Source organism: Dromaius novaehollandiae, chromosome 19 (assembly GCF_036370855.1).
Source record: "Dromaius novaehollandiae isolate bDroNov1 chromosome 19, bDroNov1.hap1, whole genome shotgun sequence".
Classification (NCBI taxonomy): domain Eukaryota; kingdom Metazoa; phylum Chordata; class Aves; order Casuariiformes; family Dromaiidae; genus Dromaius; species Dromaius novaehollandiae.
The window spans coordinates 5,426,596-5,450,436 of record NC_088116.1 but is presented as its reverse complement, the minus strand read 5'-3'; the positions used below and the strand labels follow the sequence as shown (position 1 = coordinate 5,450,436).

The window sequence follows — 23,841 nt, the reverse complement described above, 5'->3', positions numbered from 1 at the left end:
ACGCTGCTTTGAGTGCTTGGTTCCTTCTGTAGTTTCCTTCGTATTTGTCTCCCCACTGCCACCCCTGGCCTTTATGCTTAATTTCTTAAGAAGCTAATTTCAGTGCTTATTAGTTACATGATGCTGGTATTGTTCTAGATGTGATATTCAGCGGGACTGATACGTGAGTGAGGAAGGTGTGCAGTCTGCAGTGGTGCATATATGTTGCTAGGAGAAGCTGTATTTAAACTTTGGCTTGTAATTGTGGGGACAGCGTATGAATGGGTGCCAGGGCTCGGTATGCACGGTACAACTGCCTGTATACGCTCATTTTCTAGTTTTTCATGTATTAACACAACAGAGGTTTTCAGGAACTTCAGTAAATGCTGTGTACTCCATGAATTTAGGCTTACATCTCCTGGCTGGAAAGGTATGGTGTTTGTAATCCCCATTTTAATGATGAGGGGCACAGAGCTGCTGTGACTGGTCCAAGGAAGTAACCAGCAAAGCAGAGAATAGAAGCGGGTAGTTCTGTTGTTCTCGCTGCGGAAGGGGTAGCTGTTAGTTCCTGTTTTTCTTCTAAAATAAATAGAGCTACATATATATGTGCGCGTGTGTGTGTGTACATATACATACATATACACACATTTGCTGTAGGCAGATTAATGTTTGACTGGAGAATTAGTATACTAAAACTTTTCAAGTCTTTCCAACCTATGGGCTGGAGTTGAGGTCTTCCTGCCGTTCCACAGCACTAATAATCAACTTCTCTTCCCTTGTGTACAACCTTTTAAAAAATAATGCTCTTTGAGTATCGATTATGAGTCCTAGTGTTGTGTATCAGTAATGAGTATGATTGCTGTGTGCGTGTCTGTGTTGATTTTTGGTTTAAAACTTATTTTTACTTCCTATCCTTCTTAATCCTGCAAGGTATACCTTGATAGATGCAAACCTACATATGCTTTAGCCCTGTGTTCTTGTCTTTTTGAGTAAACATCACTTTCACTAGTGAACTTGGTCCTGTTCCTTTGAATCATCAGAGCATTCCTTGTTTTCCAGGAAAATCCTTTCCAGGAAAAACCTTAGTGGATTAGATATAAAGCTACTAGAGGGTTGAATCATTTCTTGAGTCTTTTCCTGAATTTCTTGTTTTGTAAGCCTGAGAAGGAGCCTCAAGATGATCATACTGCTCTTGTATTAGAGTCAAAGTCTCTGTCTTGCATTTCTAGCTCTTTGCTGGGTGTTACTTGTTGTTTAATCTAATTGTTTTACTTACTTTCGTTTTCCTGTGCAAAACTTCTTCCTTCTTTTTCTTAGTAGTCTTTGAAGGATGTTAGCTGTCATATTTCTGAAGATTGGCATACTATGTGGTGTGCTTCTGTTGAGTAGACATGATTTCTCATGTTTTTATTTTATCTTTAAAAGCGTAGGGAAGGTGAACTGAATGAAATAGAAATAGTGATAAATCCTACAGTTTGTATTGCTCTATGGAACATTGTAAGCATAAAATGTCAGTGGGAAGTCCTAGCACTGTGTTAATAATGTATAATTATGTAACTGTTGTAACATACTAATGCACTGTTCCTTCCTGCATAAAAAGAAAAAGTCAAGCTCAAAACTTGGGGGAGAGAGGGACGTTGGTGATAGACAAGTACTGCTGTGTGCTGGTGCTAGACAAATGCCTAATGTTAGGAATATCTTTGAAGGGGAGATTATATTTTCTCCAAGTGATATATGCATTTAACTTTTATCTGGACTAACAACAGAGTATAAGAAGGAAATGTCATTATATGAAATTAATTTTTTCCTCCAGGAAACTTAGGTAATGAAGTCTGGTAACACCTAACGCCAGTGTTTCTGTATTTCTTGCATTCAGGAAAAGATGTGCTTTTCAGTAACTGCTCTTTTTCTTTTCCCTTAGCTCTGACACAACTCCTCTCTTAAATGGATCGAGCCAGGACCGAATGTTTGAGACCATGGCTGTGGAGATTGAACAACTGCTGGGAAAGGTAAAGCAAGTTATGGTTTTTTTACTTCAGCCTCTAGCAGATGTTGCACTACAGGTTTCAAATGACTGGGTAATACTAGTGTGGATATAAGTATTTCTGGAGGTGTCTCTCTCTCATTAGAGCTAGCTCCTTCAACTTACTTATCTTATAACTTTACAAGTTACTTTACAGCTTTACAACAACTCATACTAATTTACAAGAATAACTTATTTCACATTTTTCTCCTCCAGCTTACTGGAATAAATGACAAAATGGCAGAATATACAAATAGTGCAGGAGTCCCGTCCCTGAATGCTGCACTGATGCATACGTTACAGCGTCACAGAGATATATTACAGGTAACAAACATATGCTTCTTGCTTTTATTCTGTTGCTTTGTTGGAATAATTATTGGTATTGCTGATATTATAACATGCTTGTTTGTTTTGTGTATCTATGGGCATAGTGTGTACATAGTCACACTCACGTACATACATGCATACACCCTCCCCCCCTTTTTTTTAGTTAAATTATGTTCTGCTCTCTCCAGTGACAATTAATTTTAGGTAACTAGACACTAGAGATCTCTGATAAAGGAAAAGCTGCCCTAAGGAGGCTGCCTGAAAAAAAGTAATCGAAAGCCTTGACTATGGAAGTGAATCTCATTTGGAAGTTTCTAATGACTGTAGAGCTGGGCTGTTCCCAGGTCCTGTGCAGGTTTCTGCTTTAGTTGCTGCCTAGTTTTTATGTGAGAGTATTTGGAATGTTTTGCGGTCTGTGCTAATGAATACAACTTGCTTCCAAAGCATGTCACGTGAATTGTTCTGCACGAACTCAACTCTGGCTTCAGGTTCCTTTGCAAAGAGTCTTCCATTGAAATATATATCTTATGTTGTAATATTTAACGTCTCTCTTTCATCTGAGTGGAAAAGTTAAAAGTGGACCAAAAATAGATAACAATCTGAGCAGGAGCCTATCTGGTACTGGTGTGCTTTCGTCCCTCTAAAGATAAAAGCATGTTCTGTAGTCTCATCCTTTATAAAGTCTTGTATTTGAATGTTTTGCTAGAAGATTTAAATGCCGCCAGTCTCAACTTGCTTTTCTGCTCTCCATACACCCCAAGCAATGAACTCTGGGTTGAAAAAATAGCATTTTTTAATGTCATCTCATCAAATTGTTTAAAATTTCATGCCATTTGGATTGTAGGAAGCCATCATTTAAAAGGCAGTGCCTAGCTAAGAAAGAATGCTAGAACATGCCATCATGTCAATGCCTTTTTATATAGCAAAAGGCAAAAAGTGCTATAATGAATTAATCTCATTGTTTATGTGGTTTGTCACATAGCAATATTAGAGGGAACACAGCATTTAAAATAGGAAAATGTGATTGTAAAACCATCTAAAAGGATAAAGGGACTTGAAGGAAATGTGATAGCTAAAGCTACTAATTAGTGTTTTAAATAAACTGTGTTGCAAATTGATTACATTTTCACAGAAGTAATATTAAAAAAAAATAGGTTTTATTAGGCTAGATATATGGAGTATGATTTTATTCCTTTCATGTCCATACAATGCACAATATAAAAGGTTTAACATTTTGTAAAAGGCATAGCATTTATATGAAAAATAATGCTAAATGTTTACAATGGTTTTGGTGTTGTACAGAACCCCAGTTGCTAATTAGATTGTCTTTCAAGAAGTAGTAGCTGCCCAAAAAGTTGTGAATGTAAAATTGCAACTTGAAAATCTTTAAAAAAGAATTGTCTCTTACTGTTCAGAAATTCTTTTCATCCAGTAGAACTTAATGAAATAAACGCAGGGACGCCCTCACCACATCAAATGAGTAAATTTTACTAGTACTTCAGGTTCAACCATTAATGGGAAGTTCCAACACAAAATGGTCCTTGCTCAGAAAGTTGAAGATGTATGAAAAAGGGAGAAGGAATTATAGTGAATCTTCCACTATGACCTTAGCTGTAGCTAACAAAAGTTAGCAAATACTGTAAGAGCAGCGAGATTTAAATATGCTTTGTATTACCTTCCCAGCAGTTTCGATGTTAACTTAATAAGCTGTCTCTGCACTTTTTATTGAAGGACAGCTAATATTTTAAAAGATGGTCACATCTTACTGGAGTATATTGTTTTGTTAAATCGAACTAATTTTGTAGTAATTGTTTTATTACAGGATTATACTCACGAATTCCACAAAACCAAAGCAAACTTTTTGGCAATAAGAGAAAGGGAGAATCTGTTGGGATCAGTACGAAAAGATATCGAGTAAGTTGTATTGTGTATTGTAAATTGTACTGTGTATTACAGCAATGGCATGAGATTTTCCTCAGAGGGAGAAGATGCAACCCTCGTGTAGGAAGAGAATAATTGGCATAGCTGATTCATCTGTCTCTTAACAAATCAAGAAAAGTTATTTGAATTCATGACTCCTAGTAAAGCTATAATGAGATAGTTTAATAGTTTTACTTTAAAAACATGAGTTCCTTACCATAGTAAAAACAAAAAAATCCCAGTGTCAAATCAGTTAAAAAATATCTTAACATGACTGAAACTTTTCTATTCAGTCACTTAGGAGTACTAAAGCATGATATGTATGTAGATCTGTAAATACTGCCTACTGAAAAGCTTTTGGAAAAAAGTTTTTCAAATTTTTTACATTTTTAGATCATATAAAAGTGGATCTGGTGTGAATAACAGAAGAACAGAGCTATTCCTGAAGGAACATGAACACCTCCGAAAGTGAGTGTTATTTATTATTTCTGTTTACCATGTACTTATGTTGGGGGTGCCTAACTTTTTTGCTTCACCCCTCAGGTGAAGCATTCTTAATTTCAAGTATGGATGAAAGCTTTGTCCCTTGGTAGATAATATCCATGATGAATGATTTGCACTTTGCATTCTGTGAGAGTGCTGGTGCTCATGCAGCTGGAAAAAATTTGTGGTTCACGCTGTGAAATGCCTGTAGTAGGTAGTAGTCATGCTAGTTTTCAGCTGTTTCTACTTTAGGAGCTTGTCAGCACTAAGTGACGTTTTTACATTGTCTTCAGTGGGCTTTCGCAAGTCACTTGTGACTCAGACTTCATGCTTGGCCTCTTCTAATCTTAAGGAAGTTTATGCCTTCCCAGTACAATAACTGGGATAAGGGTTAAAAAACAAAAGAGAAAGTCCCCATGGCTTAGCCATTGTACTGTTTCTTCTTTATTTATCAGTGTTAGGCAGAGAAGAACGTTTCTTTTTCTTTTTTTTCCCCTCGTCTCTACTGAAGGTGTACAAAAGGTGGGGGAAAAGACTAAATCCTAAATTAACTGTGCATTTATATATTTTCAGATCGACTCCTAACTTATTAGCCAAGATAACAAGCAAAATAGAAAACACTTTTTAAAAAAAAAAAATTCTTGCTGCAGAGGGCTTTAGCGTATGAGTAGCTGATTTGTGTGTTCCCCGCTCATCAATTATTTTACTTCTGATATTTTGCTTTGAAGGGCAAATGTGGCTTTAGATTTGTGGGAATTTGCTGGTGTAATTTTTGTATTAGAGGAATTTGGAACAAGTCTGTCAGTTTGCTCTTTTGGCTGAACTCTAATCTGCATGCATGGTCTATTTATTACATGTATACAGTGACTACTTTTCTGTACACGTTGGTAGTTATCCCCTGTTGGCAATAAGCAGAAAGCACTCGAGGAAGAAAAGCAACACGTTCCAGTGGGACAGCACTGGAAAGGTGTGTGTCTTTTAGGCCAGGATGTACAGTAGCACCAATCTTTGTGTCTAGGTATTCTTCTAAACCCTGGGCATGTTTAACTCCAATCTTACACAAGAGGGCAGGCTTTCATTTTAAAAAAAAAAAAAATAACTGGTGGCCTTCTCAAATGTGCTTTCTTAATGGTAACTTAAACTTCTAGCCAGAACTGCACAAAAAGCTTTTATGGGAAATTAAAACCAAAGTTCCTTATTATCTTTATAACTTAGAAATTAATTGATTTAGAAATTAGTTGATCTGGAGCTTGAATTATGACTTTTGTTAGGTGGTAATTATTATTGGACATGGATAATCAGGAAGTGTAAAGTTTCCAGGAAAAAATAGGCTTAATGTTTGGGAGGAGAATGTTAACTGAAATACTGTGTGTTGAAGAATGAATGTCTTTTTGTCTGAGTAAACCTTTTTCTTTCTAAATCTTATGATTTCTTTTTCTTGATGAGCAATAAATATTTTTATATATTTGGCATTTTGTTAAAGAAAGATACAAGCGGATTATTTCTGGAGTTATTGTAAAATACACTTCTAAGAAACTGACTTTCCTGTGAATGTGCTGTTTTGAAAAGTTAAAACAATTAAGAGAGGAAACTTGCAAACGTTTTGTAAACATCGTCTGGCAGATGTTTTCAGAAATTGAGTCTAGCAGTCTTTGAGGTATTGATTACTTTGATCTCTTTAAACATACTAAACTCTCCAGCATGTTTATAGAATAAAATGTGGTTTCAGAAAAAGGTAAATCATCTTCTAGGTGATCACTTGAAAATATCAAGATTTAAAAAATCACAATGTTAAAAAAAACAAAACAAGAAACTAATGTGAGTTGGGAATCTTTAAGAAACAGAACCAAAACTAAACATGGAATAGCGCTGCAAGGTGGCGATAACTTTAAAGTGTATGAAGGAATTTGGTGTAGAAAGAGAAGAAAACCTGGGCAAGAAATCAGAAGCTTGCGAGATGCTCAAAACTTTTGAATTGAGGGTCCATAACCTCAAAAAGAAATACTGGCCAGGGAAACTATTAAAGGGTTTCAACATATTTGTCTTCAGAAAAAGCAGTTAATGAGCTATTGCTGCCAAAAAGCTGTAAAAGCTAGTGAAAGGTCCCAAGAAATCACCAGGGGTTGGAAAATCATACCAAACATGCTTCTAGAATAAGCTGATAAGCCTTGCATGGGTTTTGAGATGCTGAATATTTGCAGTGCAGTAAGTCACGATGCTGGGTTACTTGGTAGAACTAGGTGATGTATATAAATTGGTCACAAAAGTGCAGCAGTAAGAATTCAGATACATTTTTAGCAAAGTTGTGAAACCTATGAAGAGCTTGAAAAATGGAGGCGAAAACATAAACTTTGCAAGTGCCTTACATCCTGCCAAATAATGAAATAATGCTACAGTAATTACATACGAGTATAGAGTATCAAAACATTCACTTTGTTGGGACCCTGCTTAATTTATATATTGAGTACTTTAGCCTTTTACATGCTTGTTTCATTATTTGCTAATGGAGAACTAGTATGGAGTATTAGGAATCCGTAACGTGGAAAAAACTGTTAAAATGACGCAGAAACAGAATCACGACAGTGTCTCTCTGAAACGCTGTGAACCAAACCTTGAAGATTAGCAAGTGTTTCTCTATAAGCATGTACAGATACCAGCTGTACAAGCTCTTACCCAGTGCAGAGTACCCGAGTTGTCTGTCAGCCTTTCTCTTTCTGCACTACCGTGTGAGACGGGACAAAAGGAAACTTGACGCTTATTCTTGGCAGCATTCTGCGGGAATGCTCTTTGAAAAGGCTGCTGGCAATCCGAGGCGGTATTGTTTGCAGCGGTATCTTGCTTGGGAGTAAAAAGAGGAGAGCCAGAAAGCTGTGCCTCTGGGAGGGACTTTGGAGAGAAGCTGGATCTCTGCTTTTTGCCTAAATCTGCCTTTTTATTGTCATGTTTTGCATGTCGCCTCCTCTGGAAAGATTGAGTGAAAAATGAAGGACAGCTAATTTTGCTTAATTTTACATATGTATGTAATTGTAAAAAGGAGGGGTAATAAAAAAAATCTTGGAGTAAAAGAGTGTGACGGGTAAGAAGAGCCCGACATATATTAAGCACCAAGGGAATTACAGCAGCTGAAGCAACGCATAAAGCCTTCGTATGCCTGTAATACATAAGACTGCTGGCCATTAAGCAGTGGGGATGGTACATCCATTTGGATTTGCTTTCCCTGGGTGGGGCTGGCTGCTGCGTCAGCGTCGCTGGCACGAGCGCGGTGTGCGCTTTCCCGCTGGCAGCCGCCGGTGCGGCCCCCGGGCTGGGGCACGCGGGGCTCCGCGCCGCTGCACCCTCGTTCCGGGAGGCTTCCTGGAGACGGAGCATCAAGTTCGCTCTTCAGCCAAAACCTTCACTGCCAACTCTATTCATTTCATAAATCAGCTGATTATTAGGAAGGCGGATTTGTCTAGAAATATTATTGACTGTGGAGAAGAGCCATAAAGTTTCTAAGTCATTTTGCCACTTAATTTCTGTACAGATAAGTCAAGGTTTTAGTCAACCTTAAGTCAAGTGGTTTTAGGTACCTCTGAAGAGAAAAACAGTAATGCCTAGGTCTCTTGTTTAGAAGTTTCAGCACCTGCCAATTAAAATGAGGCTGGAACATGGTAAATTAAGTGGCATAATGATGCTCTGTTAATATTTTTAAGTAATACTTCAGATTTTTTGGCATGTCGGTTGCTAAAAGAAGTATCATCAAATCTACTGCAGAAATATTTTCAGCTGATTTTTGAATGTTTTGTTTCCTTGGGTCTTTGCAATTCAGTAAATGTCTCATCTTTTCTGTTGGTGTGCTTTTTGCCAGGAAAGTAAACAAGTCATCTTTTTCCTTGTAATGCTGTTTTCCGTCTAAAGGAAACAAAAATTTTAAAGAATAGCTCTAGCTTAGCAGTTTAAAAACTGCCCTGAAAAGTGCTGCCTAAGAGGAAAGAGTCCTGTCAGCTTGGTGTTTGCTTTGAGAAGTTCTGCAGTTATTGATGAATTGTATCCTAAGTCATCAAAAAAGGAACTAATGTGTTTGATACACATGCGTGCACAATATTGCAAACTTATTGTGAGTGAATATGTTTTCCCCACATTAGTACTTACATTGCACGTGAACAATGGTAGTCATTTCAGGTGATACTGATTAATTTGTGTGAAAATTGATGTGTAAGACTTCCAAGATTTACGTAGAAATTACAGGTTTTATTACCCATGTTGAATTCCTTGAAAATCTAAATGAAGCTGTCTGCGGTCATCAGCATTTGCTGTAGCACATTTGTCATTTTGGGGGCATTGTATGACTCTCAAGATAGTACTCAGCTCCAGTTTGCAAAAATAAGGTATCTGTCCTTTCCCTGAGAAGTGGCTTGTGGTGCAGCAGGGCCTGTGCCCCTGCAGACCTCGTGAGCTGAGCTCCTTTAATCCTACCCCTGCTCAAACCTCCAGAACAGCTAAGGAGAGGATGCGCCTCTGTGTTTCTTATAACCTGTAGCTTTGGGAACAGAGAGGGTAGGGATGCATGAGGAGGTGGATGAGAAACTTGGAAGAAAAACAGAAGGAGAGGGAACAAATTGAAGAGGAATATGTTCTGCATGCAAAAGAGAGGAGAGGAATCGGAGAGGTGAGCAAAAGAAATGCAGGAATCTGCAGCAGTTGCATAATGGTGGTATAAATTAGACATAGCTGATTCATGGAGATGTGTAGGATAAATTAATGTTTGTGCAGCACTTCATATATTGAAAGCACTCTGAAGTGCTTAATGTCACTATTACTATTATTATTCCATTTCATTTTTCCACAGAACCATTTCAAATTTCCTGTTGTTTGGGCAGGAATGGCCACGCTCAGTAGAGAATAATCACCGGGAAACTGTTTTCAACCATTTTCATTTGTAATACAGTCCAAATCTTAATAGAGAGGGAGTCTTGCTGACCATTTTTTCCTCTTAAATATTGATGTTGCTAGCAAATGTTAACTTCAGTAATGGAGAAGTCGGCTTAATGAAATGCTGAGGCACCTTATAGGATTTTTGATTGTAGGTGTGTTGTCCTTTTGGGAAAAAGCTATAATTTCCAACTTTAATTTCATTCAATTCATTTTTCTTTGTTATCACAGTTCTCTGCTCCTTACTCCCCTGTGTGATTTCCGTTCAGTGTGCTTTTGCTGCTCAGCCTCCTTTGCCACCCTTTGGGCTTTGGGGGCCCTTTGGTGTCAGATTAAAACCCGACAGCTACCGTTGTCTTCCCTTCCATCCCCTCCCTCACCTCTGATTGCTGGGGGGACCCAGACGCCTGGGCAGTAACTTCTTCAGCTGACAGATAATATTCCCCTGCCTCTCCTTCATTTTTGCTTGGAAAGAAAGAGGCAGTAGGAATTGGTGAAATTGCTGTTTTTCCTTTTTTTTCTGCTCAAGGTGGTTAGGGAAGCAGCAGGGGAGGAGGAGTGTGATGAGCCTCTTCCCCGGGTGCCCTGCTGGCTGCCTGCTCTGCAGCCTCCGAACTGCTGAGCTCCACTTTAGTTAGACCCAGTAAGGTTTTTTAATTGCTGAACTTGTCTCCAAATTAAACTCATTTTTTGTTCTTATCAAAGCAGAGTATGTTGTTCTTGTCACCCTGTTGTCTTAATTTTAATAAAGATTTTAACTGAAGGAAAGCTTTATACTGAATAATTTGCTTTATAGCAGCTATGAAGAAAACAAGATAGATCTACTATAAAAGGGATAGTGCACACTATCCATGTCCTCAGTTTGGAGCGGCTGCAAAAAGCAGGGAATGTGGTGTAATTTGGCTGCAGACGTGCTGTGCAATAGTAATAGAAGCCTGCAGTACTTTGTTGAACTGGAAGATGCAACAGGAGAAGAGATTGAGGGATTTCCTGGTTAAATGTTTCTCTGCTGACCGTTTACTGCAAGAGGTCTAGCAATGTTGTCAGTTTTCCCAATTGCAGTTAAACACCATTAATTCGTTTTCTTTGTTTTCTTGAATAAGGAAAGCTGGGAAACTATTGCGTCAAGAGAGCATCCTAGTGCTGCAGTTAGCCAGTGTGAATGCCTGCAGTGGTTACCTTAGCTTACTTAATGCCTTGCCTGATGGAGCTTGGAATATCCATAACTGGTTTTTCCGAATAGGGTCGTGTGCTCTCTCTGAAGACAGGCAGTGCAAATGGAAGGGTTTTCAAGGGAGAGATTTGAAAGAAAAGACTTTTTGTTATTGCAGCAGCTTGTTTAAAGGTGCATACAATTTGTATTGTATTCCTGTTTCTAAATATGATTCTGCTCTGCCTTTTTCCTGCCTCCTCTTCCTACAGAGTTTTCTTCATTGTAGTTATCCATCAGTGATTCCTTCCTGTAGCCTGGTTTCTGCATGGGGCTGAATGAGTTTTATTTCCAAGCCTGCCGCAGTACCTATCTGTCTCTTGAAGATTCGTGGCCGAATGACAAAAGGCACTTTAAAGTGGCCGGGTAGGCTTCCTCTATAGCAGTCCCAGACTAAATACCAGACGTGGGCATGTCACATGGTACTTACCCACAAGACTAGACTGAGCATAATTTATCTATTATTTCGTTTTAATAGTAAATACTGTACAATGGGGGAGACAGTACATGTCTTCAGGAGAAAAGAAACTTTGTTGCTAATTATGGGAGTGCAGTTATATAACTATATGAGCAAGTTGTTAAAGTAGCTTAATGAGAATTTGGGGAGCTTCAAAGCTTGCAGGCAGTGAAGAAAGATGCTCTCCTGGGCATCATTATTATTTATAAATAACTTAATAAAAGTACATGAACATTAGCCAAATGCTTCAGCATTTAAAAAAGGTTTTCTCTTTAAAAATAGTTCGAGCTTCATTAGAATAAAATCAACTAGTGCTTTTCATCTCCATGTGCAATATTTAGGACTCATAAAAAAGAAAAACAACCCAAAGACACTATAAAAATATTATATTAGTCTCACAAGGTTTATTTGTATACTTTCCTAATAGCTTGGTTGCTTTTAAAAAAACTATTTCAATCAATAGATCTCCTGACATTTGTGACTGTTGTGATATCTTTATAACTCAGTATGTCTAAAATGAATTGTATTTGATTAAAAAAAAACCATGCACACACACAAAATCCACTTTGGGGACTTGGTTTATAGCCTCCATTATGGGCTTAAATGAGCTGTAAAGCTGAACTATGGGGGTGAAATGCAATGCAGACAAACGGGTCTTAGCCTTAAGAACCTCAAAACACATTGTTTGCTTTTCATCTGTATAAAATAGGAAAGCTTTTGCATGAACTTCTATACACCAACAGGAAAAAAAACGGTAAGAACTATGCTAGGTCTTTATGAATGCCTGCAGAAACTAAAGAGCAAACTCTCAGAACAGGGTTGTGAGAGATTCCCTGAATATGTCACCAGACAGAAAGCTAGCTGGGATTAAAACACTGCTCCAGTTCTAGGTTCTTCGCTTTACCTTAGAAACATGCCCTTGATTTGGGGAGAAGGAGAGACATAAAACCACACTTCAAACTTGAGCTCTGTGTTTGCTGCTCAAGCTAGTTGCTTGTTTCAGAAATAAATAAGTCAGTGATGCATGTTTTATTTGCTTTTAGCTTTCCTTTAAACACTGATTCTTAACTAGGACAGCTTCTCCCTCCAAGGTCTGTATTGAAATTAGGATTTTGACAAGTACTGAAATACATTTTACATGGTTGATTCTGATAAAGTTTGTGCATCTCTTAAAGAGAACCAACAATTGTTGAGTTTTATAGGATTTCTTTTGCGTAGCTTTTTAAAAATTAGGAAATAGGCTCACATTTCAGAGGAGCTACCACCAATGTTTGTAGTGTTCTTTCTTTATCCTTGATAGATGCTGTATGGTTTTTACACATCGTCACAATGATAATGCATATAGTATAAATAATTTTTCAGCTAGAGAACATGCTAGTAATATCCACAGTTATGAGTCGAAGAACATTTTGAAATTAAAAGAAGTATCAGCCATTCAGATACTCACAGGATTATAGAAAGCATTTATAATGCGGAAACTCTCTGTAGAAGTGTTTTCCTGAAGCGGTCATCTTCAAGGAAAAACTAGTGGCTTCCAAAGGGGCGTCTCTTCATGCCATTGTGATTACGGTATTCTGATCTGTCTCCTTAGGAATACTTGCATTAGATGATTAAAAAAAAAAAAAAAGTTACTTTTGATATACTGAAATATTCCTGAAGTGTACACCTATTAGACAGACACTTAACAGCGCTAGCTGTATTTTGAAGATTAGATTTCTCAAAGTAGAATCTGAGAATACCTTCTTAGTCTAATGTGTTATGTCATTTTTTTTGTGAGCATAACTGTATGCTTGCTTGATTCTTTAAGGCCAGAAGTGTTTGCTCATTATTTGCTATTGGAACCTCCAGTGTAAACTGCTGTTGAATATCGTGTGATGGAGCTGTTAAATAGTAATTATTTCAATTTTTCTCAAATATGTATATTATCTCTGGAAAGTTATCATATTCCTCTATAAATAAATGTCATTCTTGAGCTTACTTAAATTGAGCCTTTGTACCAGTGCAATTAGGTTCTCCTCACTCTCAGCTGCTTTGTGGTAGGCTACACAGATCTTGGTCTGTTGCTTTTCCAGGGGCTTGATATAAAAATCGACCCTCATTTTTTGAGGATATGGTATCTCAGATCCATATTGGTGAGCAGAACTAGATCCACATTCCCACTAAAACACATCTGTTTTAGCCCAAGAATATGATTTTGCTTAGGACTTTTTAAGCTTCTTAGTTGAGTTGTGAAGTGGAAGATGCAGAGTGCTTTCCTCTTGCTTAAGAGACTTATTTGCATTGACTGTTGTCTCACTTTTGGAAGAATGCTGTCTTTTTCAGTCTTGAATAAAAAGACAAGCCTAAGAATGCAGTGGAATTGGGTTGGTAGAACACTGTTAGAGGTCTTGGTTAGTGAATTGTATCTTGAATTTGAGTTAAATGTAGTATGTAATTTGTTTTAAAATGTGTTCAATATATTGTTAAGTTAACTATACAATTATAAGAATCACATTTTGAAACATAGTAAACAGGCAGGTGGTTGTAACATTAAGTAATTTGGCCAAATCCTAGTTGAAAGCCATGTAGCTTTCTACAGCTACTGAAAACCCGCCCAAAACCACAGCAGCTGAAATGCAGAGTTTGGAAGCAGAACATGTTTTCGCTAGTGTGTATTTTGGGGCTTTGTAGTAAAATAAAATGGGGGAAACTCCCACTTCATTTCTTCGGGGAAACTCACACTTCATTTGTGTGTTAGCTATGCTAGAAGTTGTATTTAATATCTCAGATATCCTTTTGAATTTGTTTATATGACAGGGATCTTCTTCAAGATGAAGATTGCATTCTGTTTTCTCAGTTACTTATGAAGGTGTGAGACTAGTGGAATGATTTCTTCTAACTTTACACACCAAGTCAAAAGCAACTGAGTTAGGAAGTCATACAACCTTTCTGCTTACAGTACAGATACCAAGTGGCTTGTGTTTCTGGTAATTTGTGCAGCTATCATGTTCAGGTGTGTGCACAACAGACCAGTGCTGACAGGTTGTCTTGATAGAGCTCCTTTTCTGTAAATTAGTGTTGGATTTTGAAGGCTATTCCTACATGTATGCGCTTAGAAGTGTTGTTTGGTATGTTTTCTTTTTTTCCCTTGGTCAAAGGTATGTTCTAAATTATTTCTTCTAGTATAAAACATAATGAAAAGATCGCTCCTACTGAATATTAGCTCTGCATACAGTATGTAAAATTTGAGGAAATGCCGACGTAGTCCATTAGTAGGTTACTGGAATTGTTCTGACAGTTGTGGTTACTTGATAATGACTTACAGTAAAGCCTTCCCTTTTCGGTTCATTTAACTTTGTTCCTATGGGTAATATGGAGCAATTATATGGGAGGGTCAGTCTATCCAGGAACTTCACAGCCATGAATAGAGAGCCTCTAGAAACGTCATTATGTGGCTACTGGTGCCATCCCACCATTGGTTTTATGCTCTTCCTAATAAGCAGCCAGCTGCTGCACTTCATTAGATGATAGGAGCTGTTTTCATTTAAAGTTTTTAACCGTGTTTTTGGATAAACTGTGTACTGCAGATTATCAACAAGCCTCTTGCCTCCTTATAGATTCACTTGAAAGGAGAAAATATGGCTGTTACTCGCTCTCATGGGACTCTCGAACATCAGATACTCCCCCCATAGTCCTTCTGCGTGCCAAAGAGCTTTCTTGGCGAACACCCCTTTTTGCAGAAACGTTTATTTGATTCTGTTGCTAGCTCCTGAACAAGTCCATGCAGTTCAGAGGTGCAGAAGAGCATGCCTCTGTTGTCTTGCAGGTTTCTTCTGATACACAAAGTACGTGTGCACCATCTAGAAAGAAATTCAACACCAACTGATGCTGCTTAAGTGCCTTTTATTCTAGATTTTACAAATTTCCTGTACTGATTAAAAGCACGGTGATTTAGTGCTATTATGCTATTTTTTTCTTTACTGATTTTGCAGCTACTCCTCATTCTTCTTGAAAGTGATTGCTGAGTGTCAGACTCCACAGTACAGCGATCTGCAGAAATAAGCTCACTTGCGCGTTTAGGGTTTGTAAGTGTGAAGTTGTTAACAATTTGTTCATTTGGAACAAATCTATACATAGGCTTAATTTTCATGTTTATACTGTTTCTAATGTTTGATTGTTGCACACATTCTGTCTTATTTCATTTTGCCTGCTGGAGCAGAAAGTGTGAAAACGTTGCCTCTCCTTAGCTTCCAGACATGCTTTAGCTAACATAGGAAGGGAACCTGCAGAAGGCAGCAGTCTGTATAGGTATTTGAACCTTTGTCTGCTCTCAGAGCGTTTTCTGCAGGCAAGCTGTTCATCCCTGAAAATGCCCATTTTACCTCAAGTATTTGTGGTTGACTAGCTCTTTTCAGGTCTTGCAGCTGGTGCTGGAAGTTTAAGATGCATACTTTGTAGTCAAATATGTTATTTTTCCTTCCCATGCTGTTGCACGCAGTTCATTCACAGTAGATGCTACTTCTGCTCTTTGCTAAAAGCGTAGGAGTGAGTTTTGTGTTGTTTGCACAGGACTATTATAAATTTTATTTCTCTGGATGTCATATACCCTAGATGTATTTGTCTCGCCATGCCCTCGTGTTGGGTCCCAGTCCACGACTAGGCTTCTGCACCAATTTTTGTCTTCATTAGCACTGGTGGGAGACTGTCCAAACCAGCTAAGCAGCTCCGGTGGAATTCACTGTTTATTTGGTGCTGAAGTCAATCAACCTTGAGATGAGTCTTGTAAAATCTGGAAAAATATCTTGTTTGTTGTCACAGGAGAATGTGTTCTGCTTTACATTTTTCTAGTTAAGTTTTAAAGAGTTTAATGATCTTTGCAATTGTTTTAGATGATAAGGAAACTTGATGTCAAGAAAAAAAATCAATTGGAGCTGGGTTTTTGTGTGTGCACACAGTATTTTGCTTGTGATTTAGGAATGATTATGAAGAGGGAAATAATTGACTGTATTAGTCTGATTTGCTTTGTCATAATCTGTATGTTTGTATTATAGTATGAAATATGTTTTGTAATGTTGGCATTCCTTGAAGCGCTATGTTGTCTGGTGATTCAGGACTGTGAAAATAAAAATGATCTAATGCAAGCAGTTTGAGAGAGCTGAAACTCATTTAATTTTGCAGTCAGAGAAAAAACAAAGTAAAATAATTAGTTTTGTCATTGTTCTTTCGGATATGGGAGAAGCCCAGTCTTGACCTGAGTAACGATCAATATTACTGAACTTAAATTACTGATGTAGAGATTTGCTTTAAAAAACAAAGAAAACAGAACACTTGCTTTCATTTTAAAAGCTTGATGTGGTGGGCAGGATTCTTTTCTGTCCTATAAGCATATTTCACTTAGTTTTTCCTTTGGATTAACTAACCTGTGTGCATATTTAAATGACAAATTGCACAGTCTTTTCTGAAGTTATATCAGTTGCACAGAGGCCTGATCATTTCATACACATGACTGCTACTGCTGGATTTGTGCCATTCATTATAGCAGGTGATTGCCTCAGCATCTTTCAGCATTCCTTTCGTGTCGTATTTTTAAATTACTTTGTCAAAGTGCCATCTGTCTCGACAGGTGAAATACATAGCTTGTTGAAACAGATGGCGAATCAGATTGATATTGCCAGAGTAATCGTTTGCTTGCTTTAGATGTTCATAAGGTAATCTCCATTGGATCTGTTATCCTTGCTTGGGAAGCAGAACAACAAAGTTACGGTATTTTATAAAGATCCCCCTTTTTTATGCTTTGAATGTATAACTTGAGCAAGAGATCTGCAAGCTTCCCCTCTCCCTGCCTCACCTTGGTAAAACTTTGGGTCTCCAGGTGCCATTGTGCTTCATGTTCCTGGTCTGCCTTAAATCTGACTGTTATTTCCTATAGTTACAAATGGTAAAATGATGGAGGAAGCATCTGCTTCTCTCTGGTGGGTACCACTGTAGGGGAATGTTGCAGTCTGCATTTGCCAACCACTTCGAAAGACCTAAATAAGAGATGCTTTGTGAATGCACATACTGCCTTTACAAGAGCATCTAGTGACTGTTTAAACTCAACTTTTCCAAGAAGTACTGGACTTAAAACTCTAAGGAATTCTAATGCACAGATTTTTACCATAAAATGTTCTTGCTCACACTTGCCAAGACGAAAATTTCAGTAAACAAGATGCCTCTAAGTCACCCAGCAGCCGAGCAGCAGGGAAATGCACAGCTTCATGTCGCGGTCCTTCTCCGCTCGGGTTTGTACCCCTGCTGGAGGCTTGCAAGGAGAGCCTTTTTTGGAAATACAGTCAGGGCAGTCATAAGATGATCCTTGGGGTAGGAAAAATATTCTGGAAGTTGTATGCAGTAAGTACGTATGGTTTGTAGCTTCGTGGATATTTACTTAATGAGAGTATAACGGTTCACTCTGCCCTTGCACATCGTCCATTCTGAAGAAAATCTATATGCGGCTAATTCTTTTAAATAGTTGGGGTGACTGCTGTTTAGGTTGAGAAACATCAGTCTTGTGACTTCAGATATGTGTTAAGTGTCTTGTGTTGCCATTTGCCTCTAATGTGCCTGCTTGTTGGTGCTGAAAAACTCTGTATTACCGTGTTTAAACCTATTATTAACTTCTGCCTGTCATTGTTTCACAGGTAGCTACGTTTCAAGGGTTTTTATAGGCACATGCACACACATACGCTAATGCTGTATAATATAGTTGAGACTGAACCTTTTAGACATGATACTCCTGGTATTTACTTGTTCGGTTAAGTAATAAAACTGCCTAACTGCTGCTTTCTCTAACATACAGAGCAGTTAGTCTGCACTGCAAGGTGCTGAGCCTAACTTCATGCACTGAAAACCTGGGAGAACAGGTTAGTTCACTTCAGGTCTCTGAATTCATTCAACTTTCCCGTCTCCTCCGGTAAAGTGGGACTATTCCAGGAATGTTTTGTTCCACAGCGTTTTATTGAGTATAACTCATTTTTAGCTAGGCATGTGATATCTTTCTATTTTTCTGGTTAATATGTTAAAAAACTTGTTTAAAATACTCCATTCTTGTGCTTTTCAGTCTGTTTTCTGATGTTTTTGCAGTTTATTCTTACTATGGACTGACCACGTAATACGCCTGTGTCCGTCAGAGACGTGCCTGTGTACAAAAGGCACGCTCGCCGTTGAATTTTGTATTTTTGAGAATTGATGATTCTGGGAATCTTTAACGCATTACTTTTCTGTTCCACTTGAGTTGGGGACGTTATTGATGCTATTAGACTTGAGACCGATTACACATGTTGTGTATATAACTATGGCATTTTGTAGTTCTCTGTGCCCGTGGTAGCGAATACCACAGAGCGAGTAAAAACGGTTTTGTTCCGTTAAACCAATTTACTTGTAACCCATCTGCACGTTTGGAGTGTGCCTTTGTTTTGGGCGTGGAAGGAAGCGTTCCAGTTTTACTAATGTTTTCAGTCTTTGCTGCCCCAGTTGAATCCCTCTCAACTTAAACTTGGGCAACATATTTTTAGCGCTCTGTGTGCTGTCTTCATATTTCAAGCCACGGACTGCACCGAAATAGCAACTTTCATGTTTGCACTCCTCTTCACAGACAAATAGGGGCATCCTGTCAGCATCTTCTCCCTGAGGAGTTTATATATACAAAAATATATAAAAAACGCACACTGCACAACTTGCTACTTTGTCGTGCCTCCAGTTTGAGGTGGGGGGGGGATCCCCAGAATATATGTGGGCAGAAGAAATGTCCCAGATTGGGAGAGCCTTTGGAGTCGGGCAGGCTCCTGCTCGGCGCTGGGGCAGCTGCTCCTTTCCACGAGATGCTGAAACACTTGGAGCAAAGGGAGTGGAAGATGATGGTCATGCTCATTTAATGTCTTTTAATCCTTTCATTCTGACAGCAATAAATCGCAGCATCCAGTACTGCGTAAGACTGTTCTGTCAGACTGATTTGCTCGTTAAACTAGCAAACTTGCGTTTCTCAGTTGCCCTGCAAGAGCCTGTAGTTCTGTGGGATAAACGCAACGGTTGTAGAGATGCATCGTTGTCCCGCAGCACGGGAAGCAGGGATGTGGTCACCTCTTCTGTCTGGCCATGTTACAGCTGCGGTTTTGTTTGTTTTATGAAGATGTTTTTCTGAGATTTCATAATTGGCTGTAAAAGATTGCTTTGATTTAAAACCTCTATATAACAAGTTGAGTACAGAAAAAAAAGAGAGAAAAATTGCTCGAATATTTTGAGGGTTTTGTTTGTCTTCTAATCTCACATGTCTGGTTTTTTAAATGAAATGTTCTCTCTGTGGTGCTGTATTTTAGCCTGTCTTTTCCCAGGATGCTGCAGAGAAACTTGATTAATGCGTGGCAGCAGGGGGGAAGGATGTGCATGTTATCGAGATTTCGGTAGCAGATGACGTGTATTCTGTTTTCTGTAACCATCACTTAATTCTCTTTCAACTCATATTATTATAGAAAGAGTTGGTCTTGTTAGGCACCATCAAGTGGTATTTGGTAAACTAACTCCAAAGCAATGTTTTAGGATGTTATTATATGAAACTAAGCCTCAGCTTTTATTTTTGCTCTCTTTTGGGGGGGAAGAGGGGGAATGACCAGGATCAAAGAGCAAAGAAAATGAGGTACTTTCTTCTCTAAGATTTCTTTCCAAACTGTCCTGGGCACCATGTACATCTCTGGCTCAGTTAGCTTTAATTAACCATGGATAATGGAGCCCATTCTGCTTTTTTTTGTTTCCATGGTCCTTTTTGTGTTCTCCTGAGCATCTGCTGTTGTTTACAGTTGGGAAATGCTGCTCTCACTGATTTTACATGCATCTAAAGACTCTCATTATATATTCCAAATCTACGTAGTAGTGAAAAATGACGGTGTCCTGATATAAGACATTCTAAGGGAAAATTTGGCAAAGATTGTATTATGGTGAACACTGATTTAGTGATCTAAAATATTCAGTGCTTGCTCCTTTTTTTTAACTGCAGTTTTTCTTTTGGCTTTCAGCTCGGATCGGCTGATAGAAGAGACAATAAGGTAGGAACGAGTTTACTAACTTCCATTATTTTCTGTACAATCAGTGTTTACGCTGAACTGTATCCAAAGCTATCAGACATTTTGTTTATACAATAACAGTATTGTTTACAACTCATAGGCAGTATTACAAATAAAATGAAGTGTCATTTTTCTTTTTTCTTTTTGCTATTCAATATTAACATAATGGTGTTGATTAAATATTATACTCCCCCTAATTTAGAAGCTTTAGGCGCCTTTTCAAAGGCGAATAGCCTCTATAAAAATGAAGAGAATGACTGAGCAGAGTGGAGCTCTGTCAGGTTGAGCTATCGAGGGCTAGTCCAAGAGCTGTTTCTTCTCGTAATGGCACTCTTACGTAGCATGATGGTCTGTAACCTGCAGCATGTTCAGCACCCTAACATGCAGCTGGTACAGGTAAGGACTTAACAGCTTGGGTGGTAATGGCTGTTGTATAGTTATCTGTCTTCTGGGTTTTTGCGTGGTTCAAATACTTGAGTGCTGCCTTCTCAAACTGGTCTAGAAATTTTAATGTTGAATCACAGCATCATAAATTACTTTTATCACGTGTGCCCTTCCCAAAACATTATACTCTGGGATTTTGCAAGCCAATAATTCAGAGTGCCCAACTTAATGGTTTAAAATTTTAGATTATTGTTTTTAAAAAATGAAAGCAAGATTTGATTTTAGATAATGCATGTGCTGGCATAAGTGATCAAGAGGAATAATGAGAGGTGCAGCAAGGCTCTATGTCCATTAAGGGCTGGCTATTTTAACTACATAGTGGACTCTGTATGATTAACACGGTGGAAAAACGTGTTAAACGATGCTAACGTACAGAGACAAAAAGAAGTGTTCAGTAAAATAATGCCTGAAAATGTGGATGTAATCTTACCACAGTTAGCCTCATGAACACGTGAAAATACTGGCCAAACCTAGCAGAGTTATTGTGAACATTTGTTTACTTAGAGTTCTTGTCTTCCCACAAAAAAGTCCTCTCCTCCATTGCCGTACTTCTAGTCCTACCTTTCTGTCTCATGAAAACACTTGACTCAACATTTGCTGAATCTCTTCTTTGCTGCCACTCTAGTAACTGGAGCATTAAAAAGTCTCTGATGATTTATTTTTAAGTTTAATACCCTGCAAAATGACTAATATTTTATCATGTGAGCTTTTCATCTACCCTGTTGATTATGTGTCATCTGAGAAGTTGGGAGTGTGTCTACGCTTAATAAGCGAATGTGCATGTAGATTTACCTGAGCTACGGGACGTGGCCGTAGCAGACTGGAGCTCAGGACAGGCCAGCTGCCCGAATATTCACCCAGTTTCCTAAATCAGTTTGGAGCCTACTCAAAAACTCCATGGTGTCCCAGCCACTTTGTCATCAGTAGGTGTCCTGGCTAGTTTGAAACTGCTTCGAGTTGCACTTGCATGAGTTGCACTCCCGTTGACTGCCGATTGACCAACCTATATAGTGACTGCTTCATACGCAGTAGTTCCTGCAACATGACTCGGTCCTGAGTACCATGGTGCTGTTCAGTGAAAGTACTCCTTTTGTTAACAGTTGAACTTTGATTTTAGGAGGCTCAGTTTCTGCATTCCTTACTGCACCATGTATTAACTGTAGTGAATGAACTCCTATTGTAGCAGGTGCCAAAAAGGTTCTGTATTTCATTCTGTAGGAAAAGGTTTGTTTGGTAGATACAAGCGTTTGCAGGATGTGTCGTTTAATTTATATCACTTTATATCATCTTAATTCAATTCAGTCTCTGTAGAAGCCAGGGTGAATTTTGTTTTACTCCTTTTCTTGTCATACCCAGTAATAGCAAGCATTCGGGTATGTTATTAATTGGTGGTAAATCCTGTTGCTTTTTAAGTGTCTTTCACAGATAGATTTTTGTCCAACTTTTAATTAGTCTTCTCTATTAATAACCAAATAAAAATTGGAATTGCGCAGGGGAACTGGTTCTAATACAGATTCCTCGAGTGAAGCGAGATATAAATAACATATTCTGGCTACTAATATTATTCTGTCTTCAAGGGTTACATCTGCTATAGTTCATTACTCATATTATTTGGGTGCAATTCAGGAATTTGAGATCACTATTTATTTATTTATTTTTAAGAGTTGTTTTTAAACAGCCATTATAAACACTGGAGAGTGTTATTCTGTGGTTGCAGAGGCTTTTGCTGACAAGCTGCGTACAGGTGACGCCTCTCCCAGCGCCTCTACGGTTAGCGCTGCTTGTGAAAGCCTTGCTCAGGCTTTCCCTAGAGAAGAGGACAACTGAAGTACGGACACTGACTTTTCCTGTATATGGTTCCTCCGCAGCAGCAAACGTACTTACAAGAGGTTGTATGGATACCTAAGGTGCTCAACTAATGAGCAGGGCTGTCATTCCAGATGTTTTGTTAGTGCTAAACTTTTAATCAATTTTTAAACAAATTGTGTGACACGGGTTCTTACTGCAGCATGTTCCTTCCCAGAAAGGAGTGGGATGTGATACTTTGTACTGCACTTCTTCTGGAACAGTGCTTGCTTGCCTTAGACATATTTAAATATAAGCATAGATTTTTGCTTAATATGTTTAGTGTTCTCAGGTTTTCATTTTCAAACATTATCACTTTCTCAAAATAGCAAATGATTTATTTTTTGTTTTCCAACAGCTTTTATTTTGCAAATTTTTTTGAAAGCTTTGCATGTACAATGTGACCAGCTCTCATGATTTTATTGTAATACTGCTTCTGATGCCTGATTCAGGCAATTGTGCCAAACAACCCACTGTTGCTGCTTCTGTAAATTTAAAAAAAAAAAAGAAAAAAAAAAAGCTGAAGGGTGCTCTGCCCCTGGTTCTAGAGAAAACTGCAGGAGCAGCTCTCCGGACACTGGAGCTCTAGTTCTGGGTCTCACAGCCTTAGTGGCAGAAGAGGCCAGGAATCCCATGCTTTGCCAGTGACCCTTCATCACTGTTTTGTTATTAAGAGTTTGGGCTAGTTCACTCCAGCGGTAGGAGGAGGGTTGTACTGTCGAGCACAGCTCCTATGTTCTGTACTGCAGAGCACTCAAACAGGAGAGGAGGAAGAGGAGGAGGAGGTTGTGATGACCAGCAACCTATGGAGGGGGTCTTTGATGATGAGAAGGCAGACCAAAACACCAGATTTAATTAAAAGGAAAAAAAAAAAAAACTAATTACATATTGGGGGGATTTCTTTAGGTAATAATTTGAATCTAATAGAAGGGAAAATTTCACTTATGTTAAATCTCAACTTTGCCAAATATGATGCATAAAAGGTATGTATGTTAGATTTTGAGTCTTAGCTGTTTCCGAAGAGCCCTGCCAGAGAAACGTGGCAAAATCACTTGCATTTCTGGGGCAACGTTCCTTTTCTTTTCATCTTAGGTTTTCTCAAAAGACAAAATAATCTTCCATGTAATTTGAAAGATTGTATACAAACACTTTTTGTGTATACATATAT

At 38.4% G+C, this 23,841-nt stretch overlaps 1 protein-coding gene across 2 annotated transcripts in view; it reads left to right on the top strand.

Annotated features, from left to right (window-relative positions):
* The window catches only part of GOSR1 (golgi SNAP receptor complex member 1), a 35,929-nt gene that overhangs the window by 629 nt on the left and 11,459 nt on the right, over positions 1–23,841 (top strand). For both annotated transcript variants that reach the window (XM_026101422.2, XM_026101421.2), the window contains exons 3-7: positions 1,901–1,988; positions 2,219–2,326; positions 4,152–4,243; positions 4,643–4,717; positions 20,337–20,366. In XM_026101422.2, the coding sequence (XP_025957207.1) occupies positions 1,901–1,988; positions 2,219–2,326; positions 4,152–4,243; positions 4,643–4,717; positions 20,337–20,366 (393 nt within the window). The remainder of the gene's footprint in view (positions 1–1,900; positions 1,989–2,218; positions 2,327–4,151; positions 4,244–4,642; positions 4,718–20,336; positions 20,367–23,841) is intronic.